The 16,822-nt window shown below is 44.9% G+C and overlaps 2 protein-coding genes across 6 annotated transcripts in view; both read left to right on the forward strand.

Moving 5' to 3' along the window:
• Nucleotides 1-336: 336 nt before the first annotated feature.
• On the forward strand, nt 337-1,884 carry RRS1 (ribosome biogenesis regulator 1 homolog). Its single transcript, XM_049822551.1, is given in 2 exon segments — nt 337-684; nt 686-1,884. Coding segments are annotated over 2 exon segments (1,092 nt in total). The 5' UTR covers nt 337-417; the 3' UTR covers nt 1,511-1,884.
• Nucleotides 1,885-3,260: 1,376 nt separating this feature from the next.
• The window catches only part of ADHFE1 (alcohol dehydrogenase iron containing 1), a 31,375-nt gene continuing 17,813 nt past the window's right edge, over nt 3,261-16,822 (forward strand). For 3 of the 5 annotated variants that reach the window (XR_007508742.1, XR_007508741.1, XM_049822357.1), the window contains exons 1-12: nt 3,263-3,493; nt 4,106-4,143; nt 6,428-6,471; nt 6,638-6,691; nt 7,935-8,089; nt 8,252-8,448; nt 8,854-8,931; nt 10,097-10,202; nt 11,454-11,606; nt 12,768-12,866; nt 13,828-13,906; nt 14,050-14,146. Coding sequence is in view for 2 of the 5 variants with exons in the window: in XM_049822357.1 (XP_049678314.1) it covers nt 3,438-3,493; nt 4,106-4,143; nt 6,428-6,471; nt 6,638-6,691; nt 7,935-8,089; nt 8,252-8,448; nt 8,854-8,931; nt 10,097-10,202; nt 11,454-11,606; nt 12,768-12,866; nt 13,828-13,906; nt 14,050-14,146 (1,156 nt within the window). In the remaining 3 variants the exon portion in view is untranslated. Of the gene's footprint in view, nt 3,494-3,917; nt 4,144-6,427; nt 6,472-6,637; nt 6,692-7,934; nt 8,090-8,251; nt 8,449-8,853; nt 8,932-10,096; nt 10,203-11,453; nt 11,607-12,767; nt 12,867-13,827; nt 13,907-14,049; nt 14,147-16,822 lie in introns of those variants that run through there. The other 2 variants (XR_007508743.1, XM_049822378.1) reach the window with 2 other exon arrangements.

Below are 16,822 nucleotides of genomic sequence, written 5' to 3' on the forward strand. Positions count from 1 at the left end.
TCGTTCGGGGCGGCCCCCGCCGGGGGGTCGCTGGGGGTGTCATCGGCATCATCGGAGGCGCCTGCCCGTAGGTCACGGCCGCAGGCGGCCCCTGACAGGAGCCGAGAGGCATTAACGGGCGGTGGCGCTCCAGCAGCCGGCAGAAGGCCCGGGGAGGGTCTGTCGGGAGTCAGGGCCCTCCCTGGGGCGGGGGCTGCGGCCCCCAGCGCCCTCCGGCTGCCCCGCGGGCCGGCGGCAGACAGGACTACAGCTCCCGGCAGGCAGTGCGCCGAGCCCGCCCCGGGGCCTCCCGGGCGCCGCTCTTCCGGCGCGCTGGGGCGGAAGTGCTTTGCTGCGCTTCCGGGGGCGACCGGCGGGAGCTGCCGGCACGTGTGGGAGCGGCGCGGCGCGCCGCGGCCCGGCCCGTCTGCCGCCGCCATGGCGGCCGTGCGGGTGGAGGAGGTGCTGGCGGCCGCCGAGGAGCAGGAGGCGGAGAAGCGGCGGAGCGTCACGGTGGAGAAGGAGCTGGACCTGGAGTTCGACCTGGGCAACCTGCTGGCCGTGGACCGCAACCCCCCGCCGGCGGCGGGGCTCCGCGGGGCCGGCCCGCGGCGGGAGGCGCTGCTGCGGGCGCTGGCCCGCGACAACGCGCAGCTGCTGGTGGCCCGGCTCTGGGAGCTGCCGGCCGAGCGCGCCGGCGGGGCGGGGGGGGCCGCTGGTGGCGCGGCTGCCCGAGCCGGCCTTCCGCCTGCCGCGGGAGAAGCCGCCGCCGCGGCCGCGGCCGCCGACGCGCTGGGAGCAGTTCGCGCGGCTGAAGGGCATCCGCCGCCGCAAGCGGACCTCGTTGGTGTGGGACGAGCAGGCCAAGGAGTGGCGGCGGCGCTGGGGCTACCGGCGGGCGGGCGGCGACCCGGCCCGCGCCTGGCTGGCGGAGGTGCCGGAGGGCGCCGACCCGCAGGAGGACCAGTTCGCCCGGCTGCGGCGGGAGAAGCGGGAGCGGGTGGCGCGCAACGAGCTCAACCGCCTGCGCAACCTGGCCCGCGCCCACCGGGCCGGCACCGCCGCCCCCGCCGCGCCCCTCCACCCCACCGGCCACCAGAGCCGGGAGGAGCTGGGCCACGTCGCCCGCGTCGCCCGCGTCTCCACCGCCTCGCTCGGCCGCTTCCAGCCCCGGCTGCCCAAGGAGCCGGCCGAGCCGCCGTCCCGCAGCGGCGGCAGGAAGCGCCGCTTCGACCCGCTGCTGGGCAACCTGGCGGCCGAGCGCAGCCGGCAGCTGGAGCTGCTGCGGGACATGGGCAGCAAGAGGCCGGTCCTCGACATCACCCGGGCCGTCAACAAGCAGCTGCGCCAGGAGGAAGCCGAGGCCGCCGCCGCCAAGGGCAAGAAGCAGTCGCAGCGGGGGAAGCGTGGCCGCCGGCAGCAGCGAGCTGGCCGCAGCGCCAAGAAGAGCGGAGCCCGGCGGCAACAGCAGCAGCAGCGGCCTGTAGGCAGTGGCACCGGCGGTGGTGGCGGCAAGAGAAAGAAGGCGTGAGGGACAGAGGGGCTTCGTGTAGCACGGGGCTGGGGATGCTCGCCAAGACGCAGGAAGGGACTGTCACTGCCGGCCTCCTGCCCGGTGCTCTATTCCCACACCTATTTGTCAATAAATACGTTCTGGCCTTTCTAAAATGTCCTGCGTTTGGCTCTTAGCTGGCAGTCAAGGAGGGCTGTCTTCTCCATCCAAGGGAAACTGGTGCTGAATGGCAGGGGGTCAGGAGCCCCGGTTCCCCCTGGGCTGGGGCTTTTACAGGGACAGCCAGGTAATGTCACTTTACAGCTGGCCGTGGCTGCAGCATATCCAGGCAGGACTGAAGCTGAGCAAAGCTGTCCCTTGCTTAGGTAGCTGGGATCGGGCGGGGGGGCATGGACCGCAGCCGTGACCTGTATTTTGATCGAGTAAACGGGCCTGCTCAAATACAAAGGACGAGGCTGCTGCTGTCTGGTCTGGGCAAATGGCCTGACGGTGGAGCTCTTGTGCTGTAAGTCAACTTCTGCTCAGCTCTGTAGTACTCCGGCTCGGTTACAAAAGGAACATGAAAACAACCGTAAGATTTTTTTGCGAGACCTAAGAAACAGTACAGATTTACTAGAGGGGTCTGTTGATTAAAAAAAGAAGTCAAAGCTGGTGATCAGCCATTGAATTTGACAAAAAAAATGTTTGTATGGAACAGCAGGTTAAAACCTAAATTTCTCCCTGTATTAATGTTAATCCATCATTTCATAGGAATAGTTTCACAGTGTTTTTCTTTACCAAGCAGTTTGAGAGTAGATAATGGAAATTATCTTAGACTTATGCTTATTATTCTTTTGAACTTTCTAGTGTCTCCTGTACACTTGAAATAAATTAAAAAAAAAAAATAATTTGCTGTCCCAGTGTGTGGCTTAGCTACAGGAAGGATGCTGTTCCCTGGTAAGAGCGGGAGTAAAACAAGTTCCAGCAATCTCAAGCAAATTAAGTTCTCAAACTTTCAAGTAGTAGACTTGTGAGTGATTAATGATAACATAATGTTTTGCTGCAAATGAGTTTTTGAAAAAGCTAGGTGACTCTGCAGCAGTTCTGTTGTCTCATTCTGTAGCAGTTTGGTAGGATGGCAGCTTGAGCACGATCAAAAAGCAAAACCTTTGTCTGTAAGGCGGCTGCTGGGGGCAGAAGGGGTACGTAAGCCTTGGAGCTGAAAGGATTTGGGTGGTATTGATGGACTGACTATAGTGCTTAAGCAACAGGCTTTGTATCAGATGTGTTCTTTGCCTCTCAAATGTTTCTCGCCACTGGGCTGAGCAGTCTGCACTGCTGCCGGCTGCTTTGGAATTGCCGGTGGCCAGGAATGATCTCATGGGCACAACCCATTGATACCAAGCTGTCAGTGTAAGTAGCTAGGCCAAGCAGGGGCAAAAAGCACTTGGGAACGTGGAGAAAAAGTTGCTCTGAGATACGTTCCAGACCGCAGATCTTCCTGCGGTTTCCACAGGGCATGTCTTGCACCTGCTCAACCAGAGAGCGCAGCTTTTCTTCCCCAGGTGCACACACACACCCACACACCCCCGTAAGTACTTTACGCTGCTGACAACGTTACCGGTGAACTTTCCCCACTAAAATCCTGGGCAGTCTGTGCATTTCCACCAGCCGTGAGGCAACTCGAGCGGAGGCGCGGGCGCCCCGGGGGTGCTGCCGCTCTCCGGCTCTTCCCGGAGGCCGGCGATTTCACAGCCCCCGGCGGGGCCCTGGCAGGCCATGAGCAGCGGCGCGGCGATAGCTCTTACTTCAGCAGTGCAAAGTCCTCGCTTTTGGTCAACTGCGTGACCGACAGGGGCGTCGGGAAGCGGGTGGGAGCCCGCGCTGACCCCGGCGGCCTGCCCTGGGAGGAGGCGCTGCCGCTGGCTCGGCCCCCGGCCCGGCCGACCTCCCCAGAGCCGGGGCGATGGCGGCCGGGCGGGAGCGGGCAGCCGGCCTCCTGCGGCAGCTGCAGCGGGCCGCGTGAGTGCGGCCGGGCCGGGCCGGGCCGGGCTGGGCTGGGCTGGGGCGGCTGAGGGCAGCCGCTGCCGCTGCCTCGTCGCGGGGAGGGCGGCGGGGGCCGGCCTCCTCGCCTGCGGCCGTCCCGGAGCCCGGCAGGGCCGCCCGTGAGGCCGCTGGTTTTCCTCCTTTCATCGGCAGGTGCCGGCAGCGGGGCGGGCGGCGAGGCCGGGCGGTCGCCGACGCGTTTTGAACGTGAAAAGCAGCGGCCGCTCCCTCCCGGGGGTCTCCTAATGCCCCCTCCCTAGCGCTGACACACACACACACACACCCCGCCTCGTAGGGGCAGCCAGCCGGCTGAGGGCTGGCTACCGGCACCCACCCGTGTTCTGCCGTAGGTGGGACCCCCCCCCCCCGCTCCCGGCCTGCCGCTCCCCTGGGCCCCGGGGGTGGGCCGGGCCTCCTCCACACCCAGGCTCCGCTACCAGGCCTCTGGGGGGTAGGGCGCGGTGAACGGGTGCCGACAGGAGACTTTGGGGCAAGGACAGATTCGGTTTTCTGCTTTAGCTTTTCCTTTTAACAACGCTCTTTTTTTCGTCTTTTTTTTTTTTTTTTTTTTTTTTACCTTTTCATTAGATGTCGGTGCCCGAGCCATTGCCACACCTATTCCCAAGGTAAGACTTAATTCATGTCTCCAAATTAATCTGTAGGAGACCATGACCCCAGAGAGCTGTACACATCAGTGTAACCTGGGCAGAGGGTGCAGGTGACAGGTAGGAAGGAGAACAGTTTAAAGCATAAGGTAAGCAGTCTGTTGTTTTGCAGCTGTACAACGATAGTGGTCGTTGTCAGAGAGATTCACTGTTTCCATGTAAGCCACAACTAATGCATCCTCTCCCTCCCTCCCCTTGCCATGAGGCAAGCTGCTCAGAAATTTGCTATGGCTGCTACTACTGCTGTCATCACCTGAGCCATCTCAACTTTATATCTGCTTTCAAGGGGAAAAATATGCATCTGTTACATTAGAAAAGAAACAGGAAGCAGTATGAATAACAAGGAGCTATTCACAAAGGTCTGCTTTGGCTTAGGGAATGTAATCTCCATAGGCTTTTTATACAGCCAGTCCCAAGAACACAGCTCACTTAGGCCAGGTTGTTGCTCGCCTAATAAGAGCAGGTGAGCTGCGCCAAGTGACCGAATCACCCCGGGAGGAATTTCTGTTTGCATTGACTGTAGGGAGTCTATTGGAATAGCTATCTGTGTGCTGGTCAGTGTCCAGGTCCAATAAAAATGTGTATCTTGGGCCATAATTTCAGCAATGTGTAATTCTGAGAGGCTTAGTTTCACATGCTTTACTTAAGACACTTTTTAAAGAATTACCGTTGCCATTTTACATATGGAAAAGCTAATATATGTTCAGATACATATTTTGCCCAAGGCCATCGTACAGCAAGACCATAATAGCGCAGCTGAGAAGCAGAATCTCTTTCTTCTGCTTGTCTGCTTGATGACCTACACAGTCAATTCAAACTAAGCCCTTGTTAAATAGAGGTCTTAATTAAGAATCCTCTCTGTAAGTTTTAGGCAGCAATTGAGTCTGTATGTAGCGAGATAGTATCAGTCCCGTAGGTCTCTAAATAGTGGGAATTGATGTAACAGTAACTGTAGCAGAAAAATGTTCATTGTGTTTCTTGACTGTTTGAAGAAATAGTGCAATTTTTGAACTCGGTAAAATTCTTCCTGGAAGTTAAGTTTGGCTCAAGAATATAACAGCAGGGCACCTATTATACTATCAGAAAGCAAGAGAGTAAATGGCTTGGACATGTTCTTAGCCTGTCAAATTAATGACTGGGAGTACAGCAGACTCAAACTCAGGAGAGGTCAAACATGTACAGCCTGGCAAGACATGGCAATGAAAGACCTGATAGCAGCTGGCCTGGGCTTGAATAGAAAGTGCATAAAGGATTTTAATACATCTATCTGTTACTGTCGTGGGTCAGTGCTTCAGTGCACCCCAGAGTGTCTGTAAGACTCATTATCATGGCCTCACTCATTGGATCTGAATCCAAATCACATATTTTCAATTAATGTAGCAGACAGAAGGCATGACTTCAGCAGGAAGAGCAGAATGCCTCATCTGATCTTTTCTTGGAGAAGAATGGGCTGTTTCAGTTGATGCAGTTTGCCTCACTGTGTGGCAAAATCAGGATATGCAAGAAATAGAGAGTTCTGTAGAAATTCATGCAAGAATGACATTGCAGAGAGAGGATGTGACTGAAATCATTTATGAATATCTTCTGTCTTCTACTAAATAAAGTTGATAGTGACACACTGATTCTTATTAAAATTCTGTTTATTATTAGCAATGCATGCAATTTCTTAATTTTCAAGCAAGCAATTCAGTTTCACCTGCAAGTTTAGGACTAGGCAGAAGTAAGAAGAAGTGCAAACACCTGTTAGTGTAACTCTCACACGTACAAAAGATGCTCTCTATCCGGACGCACGGAGGATGTCTCATGAATTTGTCTTAAAAGTTGTTCTGAAGGTTATCATGTAGCCCCTATACATTTGTAACACCTCTCAACCTGTACGTAGCAGCCTGTATGCTCTGCAGATACTCCATTCGACTTATCATGTGCTGTTCTAGTCTTGGCAGACTGCAAACAAATTCTCATGCAAACTTCCTGCTAACTTAGTTTTTATAAGAAGGATTTATCCTTGAAAGAAGGAGAAAACACACTTGTTTTGCTGAATTGTATAAATCAAATCAAGTACTTGGATCACTTAATCTCACAAACTACAAGGGATGAAATGGGTAACCTATACACAGACAAGCCAAGATGACCTGTGCAAAGTATTAGTGATTTTAAAAGCAAAGTAATCTGTCAACTCTAGTATGGAGATACAGATATAAGTCACTTTTTGATCCCTAATTTTACTGTTTCATTTCTATTCCAGTCCCTGAACGGCCTACCCTGGGAAATACAGACTATGCATTTGAGGTAGATTTAATAATAAAATACATCTGATTTAAAAGTAGTATTTTATATACTTACAAATATGGCATTTAACAAATATTTACATTAGTAAATATCTATATTTCACTTTGCTTGGAACTAGATGCCATTTCTCCATTTTTCCAGAAAAAATACGTTCTTTTTTCTGTAGATGGCTATTTCGAACATCCGATATGGAGAAGGAGTTACTAAAGAGATTGGCATGGTAAGCCTCTGTAGTGTAAGTCTGTCACTGGTGAAAAGTTATTTTCTAAAGGGCTGCTGGTGCTATCAATCCATTTTATAAAGGAAAGCTTATATATGGTGCATCTGAATCTCCATTGCTTTGCAGTGTGTGTAGCCATGTATACCAGTGTAAAAAGGTCGGAAAATACTGCTGGGTAAAGAACAGAAGCATGTTACATCAATGTTGCTGTGGTATAAGTGAGTACAGGAAATGAAGCTTAGTGGGTCATTAGATTGTTGATGATTTGCCAGGATTATGCAACAATATTTTTCTCTGACAGGGGATGTAATTCAAGAAGTTTTGAGTCCTGGTGACTCACCAGGATTTTCTCAAGATCACTTTCATCTCTTCTAGTGTTCATTAAAATGAATCAGAGACTTTCCATTAAATTAGGTGGATATTCGTTCAGCTCTTGAGTTTGCACTGTGAAAGCGTAGAATTTTTGTTTCAGCAGTGTGAGATGATTCACCCGAGTACATTGTTCCAGTTTGCCTTTATCATTGCATTTTCTTCATTTATCATTTTTTCCTCTCTTCTTGTCATTTATGGCATTAACAGTTCTCTCTTTCATTTGCAAATTTGTAAAGTAAATTAATAGTCAGATAGTAAATGAAGTTAGACAGAACTTCTGTCTTTAAACAGCATTAGGATTATTTAGAATTGCATGTATTGATTGTGTAGCTATTGTGACAATTAATTTAGCAAAGATTAGGAAGCAGTATTATTTTTCTTCTTTCTGCCACCTTATTTGATTTTTCATCAGTAAATTGATATTCTGTATTAAATTTTCAAGATTTTAATGCCATGCTTTGGTAGTCAGTTAGGGGAGAGCTAACCTTTGGAAGAGCCTTTTTATGTCACAGGAATTGTGTAGGAAAAAAATATTTCAAAAAAATATTTTACAATTTACTGAAGTCTTAAGTGGTTACACATGGTTTTCACTTGTTCAACATTTTTATCATTAGTTGTCTTCTATCATAAGACTTCAACTATATGTTTGGCAGCTTTGTACTTTATTCTGTTTTCTGCATCCTACTATGTATGTGGTTAATCCTCTTTTCCTTTAGCTGATACTGTTTCAAAGATTGTACAATAACCAACTATTTTGAGGTTGGGGTTTTTATTATTATTAAATGGTTCAGTTGATTTGGATTAGTTTTTAAGTAGTTCAGTGTATGATTTTATACCAGTTGATTGTTTTTTAATTTCATTGTTATCGTAGGACCTGCAGAATCTTGGTGCTAGAAGAGTTTGTTTGATGACAGATAAAAACCTCTCCCAACTCCCTCCTGTAAATGCAGTATTGAATTCCCTGGCAAAATATAGTATAAACTTTCAGATGTATGATAACGTCCGGGTGGAACCAACAGACCAAAGGTACTACTTCTGACAGTGTGCTTCTCCAGCTAGTGCCTAGGCTCTTGCAGCATGCCATACAGCTGTTTAAACACCTCCTTGTGACCTGTACGCTGGTCTTAATGGTTATTTTCTCTATGTGCTGCTTTTCTCCTAATTGGAAAGCTTTTCTTGTTTTCCAAGTTTCCTGGATGCCATTAAATTTGCTAAAAAGGGAGAGTTTGATGCCTATGTTGCTGTTGGAGGTGGGTCTGTAATAGACACTTGTAAAGCTGCCAACCTGTATGCGTCCAGCCCTACATCAGACTTCCTGGATTACGTCAATGCTCCTATTGGGAAAGGGAAGCCTGTCACTGTGCCCCTCAAGCCACTCATTGCAGGTAAAGCAGGAGGGGGTGGAGAGTGAGAGCTAGGAGAAGGGGACTCGTTCTACACTCTGTATGATATTTCTACTGAAATCAGTTTACCACAACTCATTCACTTTCCTGTGGGCTTACTTGTCCTCTAGTATGTAGTCAGCAGCAATTTTGCTGTTTACTTCAGTGGAAGTAAAATCACAGTTTTTGTCGTTAGTTAGTCTCGTTTAGCTGAGTTTGACTCCTTTTACTGAGAAAAGAGATCAAAGTGGCAGTTTCTCTTTGACCTGTTGGCTCCGGATTAGGGATACCTCTGAGATTTCCTGGATCTTCTATTTTTGGTGGCATTACTATTATGTTTTTATTTAGTTAGTTTGCAATATTATGCATTACTTACTATTTGTTGTTATCCCCATTCTTCCTTTTAAGTTCCTACGACAGCTGGAACTGGAAGTGAAACCACTGGTGTTGCCATTTTTGACTTCAAAGAACTAAAAGTAAAAACTGGTGAGGTGGTTTGGTTTTTTTTGTCTGCTATTCAAGACAATTGCTTTTCCAATATCTTCATTATTTCCCTGCCTTGAAAGAAGGGGATACTGCATGTCATTTCAGGTGTCATTTTGTTTGATTCAACTGCCACAGGCGAATTTGAAGAGCTTAAAGGTTTCCTCCTTAAATTAAATTTATGGCATATTAACATAATGAAATACCTATGTAATACAGTGGATTATAGTTTGAAGACAAAACAGGAAACTAAAATCTTTCAAGTCCTTAAATGGCAGAAAATGTTAATTGCAAAGGAAATTTCTACTTGCATTCAGGGTCAACCAACTGTTCCTTATTTCCGTTGGATTTTTCTTTCTGCTTTTAAGACTTCTGTTTCTTTGTTGTGTAATTGCAACCATATGTTCCTTTTCCTGACTTTTGAAACCTCAGGCCTGAGATGCTGTGCAAGTGAGGGGCACTGTCTTCCTTTGGCCTTTTCATCCCTGGCAAATAAAGATTAAGGCTAAAATGTCATCTTAAGCTTCATAGCTGTTTTGAGGTTTTACTTCTAAATAATGTGGATTTGATACGCTACACAGTCTACAGTACTTGGGACCCAAAAGGTGTGCTAAGGGGTTCTGACCATAGCTCAAGAGTTTTCTAGTCTCTACGTAGTCAATCAGTCTGTGTCTGTCTGTCTGTCTGTTTGTCTGTCTGTCTCTCTCAAAGCTACATCTGTGTCCCCTTAACCAAAATTTGAAGGCATGGTTATTACAGATGCTGAAGCAGCAATTAGCAATAGCAATTGATTGTAGACACAAATCAGTCTTGCCCTTCGATTGTTCACAAAAGGTACAAATCTAAGAATACTGTTGCAGATGCCATTCAGCACAGAAATTTCAAAAGTATAGGCTGCTCAGGGAGGCTTACAGGTGGAGAGAGAACATTGTCTGGTATGATGCACTTCAGGCAAAAGTCTCAAATCATGTAACTCTCTTACAGGGACTTCGTCATCAATAAGACTTGCATTCATAGATACTTCTTACTCTTCTTTCTCTCTCTGCTTTTATCTTCATAGTTTCGAATCATTTCCCCTCATTATTGTTATGTTTTGAACATTAAGCTTGTCTTGTCCTATTTTGTTGCAAAAAATCTTTAACTCATTTTCCTCATTTACATATTGCAGGTATTGCTTCAAGAGCCATTAAGCCAACATTAGGCATCATTGATCCTTTACACACACTGTCTATGCCTGAGCGAATAGTGGCCAACAGTGGCTTTGATGTGCTTTGGTGAGTTTTCTGTGTAGGTTGCTGCTTGAATTTATTACAATTTTGTGTCCTTACTATGATGACTGCAGAAAAAATGTATTTTAGGAGCAGGAAAGGATGATCTTTTTTCTTCCTTTCCTGTTGTTAAGGTGGTCTCTGTTATACTTTCCTCTTACTTAATTTCACTACCTCCCTGAGAATGTATGGAAACAAATCACTCGTTTGCAGAAATTGTAATGTTTTTGCAGTGCACTGGAGAAACCATTTACTTCCAGGATGGTTGTTGTCAGGGAAGACAGTCCAGGTGTCCTTTTTTAAGAAATCATATAGATGATTAATCACAATTGTGACAGCATTTAGCATGTCTCACTGACATGGCAGGGAATAGAGAACAAGGATTTTCTAATAAAAGCCATGATGTGTCAACAAAAATTTGTGAAGGCTTGTGGGATGCTGGCAGGTCTCAGCCCAATTACGACCATCCTCAGAACCTCTCTCATAATTTGCTTTTCACTTGGCACAAAATTTTCTTCATCTTAAACCCACAGCTTTTAACTGCACAAAACGCATGGAAGTTTCTATTTGGAGGGCCAGAGCTTACTTTGCTTTTGGGTGCTGTGTATATTGAAGTAATAGATGTATAATGAAACTGTGATTTCTCAAGCTTGGTGAAGTGTCTTGAACTGCCATGTCTGTAATGGAATTGAGGCATTTTTTCATAAATGGAAATGGTTTGTCTGTAGTTTTGTACATCTAAATGTTGCAATGTAGGTGGTGCCCCTTTCTTTATGTTGTCAGATTCACGAGTATCTGGGAGATGCAACTGTTGGCAGTTCTGCTTAGCTTAAATATACTCCTCATTTTTTAAAGGTCAATACTTCTAAAAGAAAGGTAGCTTACAATGCTTCCAGTGCTAAAGCCTCTTACTGTTCCTGTCCTACAGAAAGGAAGTGCACCCATTGCAGATGTACAGTGCTCTTCAGTGAAAACCATTACACCCTAGGATGGCAGTTCATCCAATCTAACTTTAAGCAAGGTGTGAGCTGATAGATTGTGGATGTGTTTGGATTGCCTTCTATGTGTTTGTTGGAAAGTGAAGGGCTCTGGAGGTGCCCGCCCACCATTCTCCCAGTTGTGTATGAGATTGTGTTTCTATTTTTGGCAACTGTTAAACACCGGAAGTAAATAAGAAGAACCTGCATTCAAGGGACAGCAGGGCAGTAAAATGGAGCTCTCCCACTTAAATAATGCATTTTTAAATCTTTCTTTTAGCCATGCTCTAGAATCGTACACGGCTCTTCCTTACAACATGCGCAGTCCCTGCCCTTCAAATCCAATCAACCGACCAGCTTACCAAGGCAGCAATCCCATCAGTGATGTCTGGGCTGTTCATGCTCTGCGCATTGTGGCTAAATATTTGAAAAGGTAATGGGTTTAACAGGCACCTCCCTCACAGTATGTTCAGTCTTCAGTGCCCAAAAAGGGATGCTTAGAAGAATTTGAATTTTAGGGAAATAAAATAAGGGAAACTACTACATTAAACCTTCATTTTCTACCCTGGATTTCTCTTAAATAAAGCAAAAAATTTTTCAAATAAAATTGAAAGTAAAATTAGGGTTACTAGGTTGTCTTGAGGAGGTAGCTTTTTAGTGCCTCTGTGAATCTTATAAAATAAGTCCTCAGTAAAAGGTATTTCAAGCTGCTCAGTTAATATTATGGGAGCAGCATTCACATATTTTTTCAAGAATCCTCTTTCTGTGACAGTATAAGGGAAATACGTAACAATATGAACAAAATACTGCCGGTGTAATTTCTATGACCTTGAGTGTAAATTAAGATACTTATACATCCATCAAGAAGGTAACCACATGCACTTATGAATGTGCAAAATTATGCATTTACTGAAAACTAGTTCATACTTATAACAGCTTCAATTTAGATTAAGTTTTGACTTAACTAGGAGTGCATTTTGATCCCTACCAATAAAGTTTTAGCCTGTATATAGCTTTTGTATACCATGTGCACTTCTATTAAAGATCAATGTGGGGGTTTTTGTAAAAGACTCTTTACAGTACCTAGCTAGTCAAAGTAGTTGTTTATTGTTCCTGTGGAATCTGTTCATGAGACTTTTTCTCCATGTTGTCAAACTACACAAGCAGTCTGATGGATAGGAAGGCAAGGAACCCTGTCCTCTTCCCACACAGATGATGGAATCCAGACCACTAATGAGATGGTGAGAAAGCTGGAGTGATCTTGGAGCCATACATAGGATTGCCAAAGCTCCTAAGTAGAATTGTTTAAACCACCACTGAGGTGAATATGGCCAAATTCACTCTGTTTATTCAGGTTTTAGAAAAGTGAAAGGAAACTTGCCCTTCACTCAACTGGTTTGGTCTACTTGCCGATCCAGAAGCAGGATTACTCTCTGACTGAAGTGTGAATTGATCCTATTTCTAGCATTTTTATCTCAGCTCATCTTAGAGGTTTTTATATATCTGTCCATAAAGAAGCCCTCTCTCCCTTTTCTATCCTGAATTACCAATCCACTTGTGAAGTCACTGATACTGTTGTCTCCATGGTGCACAGAGCCATCAGAAACCCTGAAGACTGTGAAGCAAGAGCCAACATGCACCTAGCAAGTGCTTTTGCTGGTATTGGCTTTGGCAATGCTGGTGTCCATCTCTGGTGAGTACAGGAACATATTAACCTCATCTGAGGTCAGCTTCTAGCCAGTCTTTGTTTCAGGTTGTCAAAGACATCACTGCCTTTGTTGCTGAATATATAGTAAGACATTGTAGCCTGGCCTGTGATGCAGGGGGAGCCGTGTGTTGTGAGAAATTGATGGGGTCTTGGCATTTATATGTATGAGGATTGTGTATTCTGGCTTGTGATACTCAAATCCAGTCATGTGAAAAATACAAATCATGACCTGCTTTACCTTCTTTAATAGTAAAAACTACAGTTTGAAAAAAAAAAAAAAAACAACATCAATGGCATTTAAAATGTTGGATTTCATGCCAGCTGTTCTGCAGTGAGACAGCAATGAGGTAATCTTGTGCTATTCCTGAACTGATGCAATTGTCTGTAAGTTTGTCTGTGGGGTAGGCATTCAGCAGGCTGAAATGAGCTGTGATTAATATTGCAAGGCAATGTAGTTTCATATGGGTGAAAATCTCAGAGAAGCAAAGTCTAAGCCTGATTTGTGTGGATAAGTTCTTAGCCATCATTCTCTTTGGAGAACTTCCTTTCATTCCTGTTGTTTGAGCAAATCCACTCTTTAATTATGCTGTAAAAATAATGTTTATTTTTCTCAGGCAGTGTGATTAGTTAGGGATGCAGATTATGCTATTTTTGGTATATCTCTATTACTTCAGTAACTGAGCATCTTTCAGTCTATTCAGTGGAGTAATATAACTTCACACTCACAAAGTAAGGAAGTACTGTTTTTTACAGCTAGATCCCTAAGGTGCAGAGGGGTGAGGGTTGTCTGTACCTAATATCCATACCATACCCATACCTAAATACCTTTGGAGTATCTGTACCTAAGAGACTTGCATTCAGAAGACTGACTGCACAAGGGACTGAACACAAATTTTCCAAATACCAGGAGAGCTGCCCTAACCGCTTTCTCTCTACTCTGTTCCAGCCATGGAATGTCTTACCCTATTTCTGGTTTGGTGAAAACTTATAAACCAAAGGATTATAATGTGGATCACTCTTTAGTGGTAAAACTTGGTTTATCTTTGTTTTTGTATTATACATTTCAATTCTCTGTTATCTCACATTAATGAGCATTAAAGCACATTGAAGTTGGAAGTACATGTCCTGTTGATGTGATTTTATTCTTTTTTCTTTTTTTTTTCCCCAGCCACATGGCCTTTCTGTGGTTCTGACATCCCCAGCAGTGTTTGCTTTCACAGCACAGATACATCCTGAGCGGCACTTGGAAGCTGCAGAGATACTAGGTAGGAATGTCTATGGGTACAACTTACTCATACAAATGGAATTGTTTCCAAAATGTCTTTTTGGGAGGGAAAAAAAATGTGTGCAAGCAATTGTAGTTGGTTGTTGTGGGGGAGGGTTAAGTTTTAAAAAAAAAGATTCTAGAGTCTGACTGAGTTATACATAATGCAAACTTAGGTAGAATAATGCTAAATTTTTATACCAGATGATGTAGTTAGAGAAGCAAGCTGGAGAAATCTGCTTCTTGGCTAGAAAACTGGACAGTTCTGAACTGACAAGTTCCCTGCTGTGGCAATGAATTAGGACAGAGTGATGTTCTGAATCACTCCTGCTCTTTTTTCCATGGCACACAGCTGTAGGTTTTGGTCTTTCTAATGTAGGCCTAAGTTTGTTTATAGGTGTTGGAATTTCTCAGTGGACGATGTCAAGGGAAAGCGTGGAGTAGCTATTCTGTGGACACATCTGTGATGCCTGAGAAGTGGGTTAATGAACAAAGTGGCCTTTTCTGCTTCTTAGCAGGATAAAAGCAAATGCTGCAAGCTGACAGCTCATTTAAAGGTTACCTTTTCATACACTGCTTTGTTATCTGTGCAGCCCATCACCAGAAGGCGTCCTAGAGAAAGGATACCTCTTCATTGCACCCTCAGCATGGCTGAGTGTAATAAACTAGCTTTCAGTGATGTAATCTTGGAGCTGTTAGCAGTCTAGCTGTGACAGCATGGTTCTGTGATGGGCTAATTTATTTATATCTAATGTCAGGGTTTTTTGTCTGCAGTAGACTTTGTGTTGTGGCTAAACTGCTGCTAATACCTATGCTCACTAATAAGCAATCACATTCACATGCACAGCACTATAAAGAGTAGAGAGAAAGTGGTTAGGGCAACTTTTCTGGTATTGGGAAAATTTGTGTTCAGTCCCTTGTATGGTCAGCCTTCTGTATGCAAGTCACAGCAATCCAGTCACATGTATGACTTCCTTGTATAAGTAATCGGAAAGCATTGTGGGTTTCAAGAAAGAGTGGGACTTTTATATAGACAATGAAAATATCACAATATTTTAAAGAGAATGTAAAACAACATGGTCAGAAAAACTACACTGGGGGAAAATTCTGTTTATTTTATAAATGTTGTCTATGAGGTTGTTCAGCCTTCCTCTGAAGTATGCAGTCCTACCTACGGTCAAAACCAGAACACAAACCTGGCTGGAATCACATACTAAGGTACAAAATGTCTGTGTTCCTACAGCAATAACACACAACTCAAAGTAGACTAAGAAAATGTTTCTGGATAACTGGCCAGCACAGCATATCAGAGAATTTGAATTCTGGCTCCTTGATTTTAAAACAAGTGGTTGAAAAGCAGTTCCTTTAGGGTTTGCGGTATGAACTGCTGCCATAAATTCTGTTTCTAAAAGCTCTGTTAATTTTCTCAGTAGAAATTTAAACTACGTTATTGTCTGCCTTGCTGTAAAGGGACTCTGCCGAAAACATGTCACGTGGAGTTGAATTTGTTAATTCCCACCTGGGGTGTTTACTTCTGATTCCAGTCCAGAGTCCAACTGACTACAGTAGCTGATTCAAATCTGTCATGTTGCCAAATGCAATGACTAAGAAGGTATTTTTTGACATGAAGCAGGTTACTAAATAGTTATTTTGTGTGTATGTACAGCTGTGAATTTGGGTACAGCCTGAAAAAGCTTAATACCTCCCTGGTTGGATTCTTAAACAGTTGAAATAGGTGTGCATGTAGCCAGAAATTTTCAAAGTGCAATCAAAGACTGAGGTATGCTTTAAGTTGAGCAAAAAGAAAGTACTCGAACTACAGCAATATTTTAAAACTGCCCTTCACATTTACCATAATTTTTTTCCCCTCCTCCCTTTCCCTTTTACTTTAATATCTGAAGATACTAGATTTATGTCCCAGTTACTCTTCTACAGCAAAACCCAGGATAAACTCAGACTGCATGGCATAATCACAATAGCATAAGACTTTGTACAAGACTTGTCATACATTGTTTATCAATTTCTCCCAGGCATTATCTACTACAGTACTGCCAGTCTTACTACCCAAATATCTGAGCTCCTCAAATGAGCTGGTTGGTTTCCTGTTCACTTAACCCCCTTTCAATGTTGCAGTGAACTGCATGAGGATCACAGAAAATCTTTTTCCTCTAGCTATGTTGTGCTCTTACTCATCTCTCAGTATGATGCTTAGACCTAACATAGTTCTGGTGTAACATCATTGATGTTACACAGAGAACAAATTTAGCTCAGCTTATGTGGAAAAGAAATCATGTGGAGGAACCTTCTATCTGGACATGTTTTTATTACTACTTTTAAGTAAGTCCTGAGCATTCATTGAAGAAGGGGAAGCAAGCTATTCTGTAAGAAATATTGGTAATCTTTCATTTTATATTGATGCTGTCATTACTGTGCAGTAGATGTTTCAAAGATACCAGTTCCTCCTCTTTAGTTCTACATTGTCCTACACAAGTCAGCACATACTCAAATAACATTAAGTTTAAGATTTACTTAACCCCTTGAACACTGCCCTGCCATCTCCTGTCTTTCGCAGCCTGCACGCTCTAGTCCTCTCTTTGAATGTGTAATTGAACAGAATAGTCGGTGGTTTCCATGTCCTCTAGATGTCAGCAAACTCAAGGCCTTAAAATAAAGTTAG

The sequence above is a fragment of the Accipiter gentilis genome, chromosome 2 (assembly GCF_929443795.1).
Source record: "Accipiter gentilis chromosome 2, bAccGen1.1, whole genome shotgun sequence".
NCBI classification, from domain to species: domain Eukaryota; kingdom Metazoa; phylum Chordata; class Aves; order Accipitriformes; family Accipitridae; genus Astur; species Astur gentilis.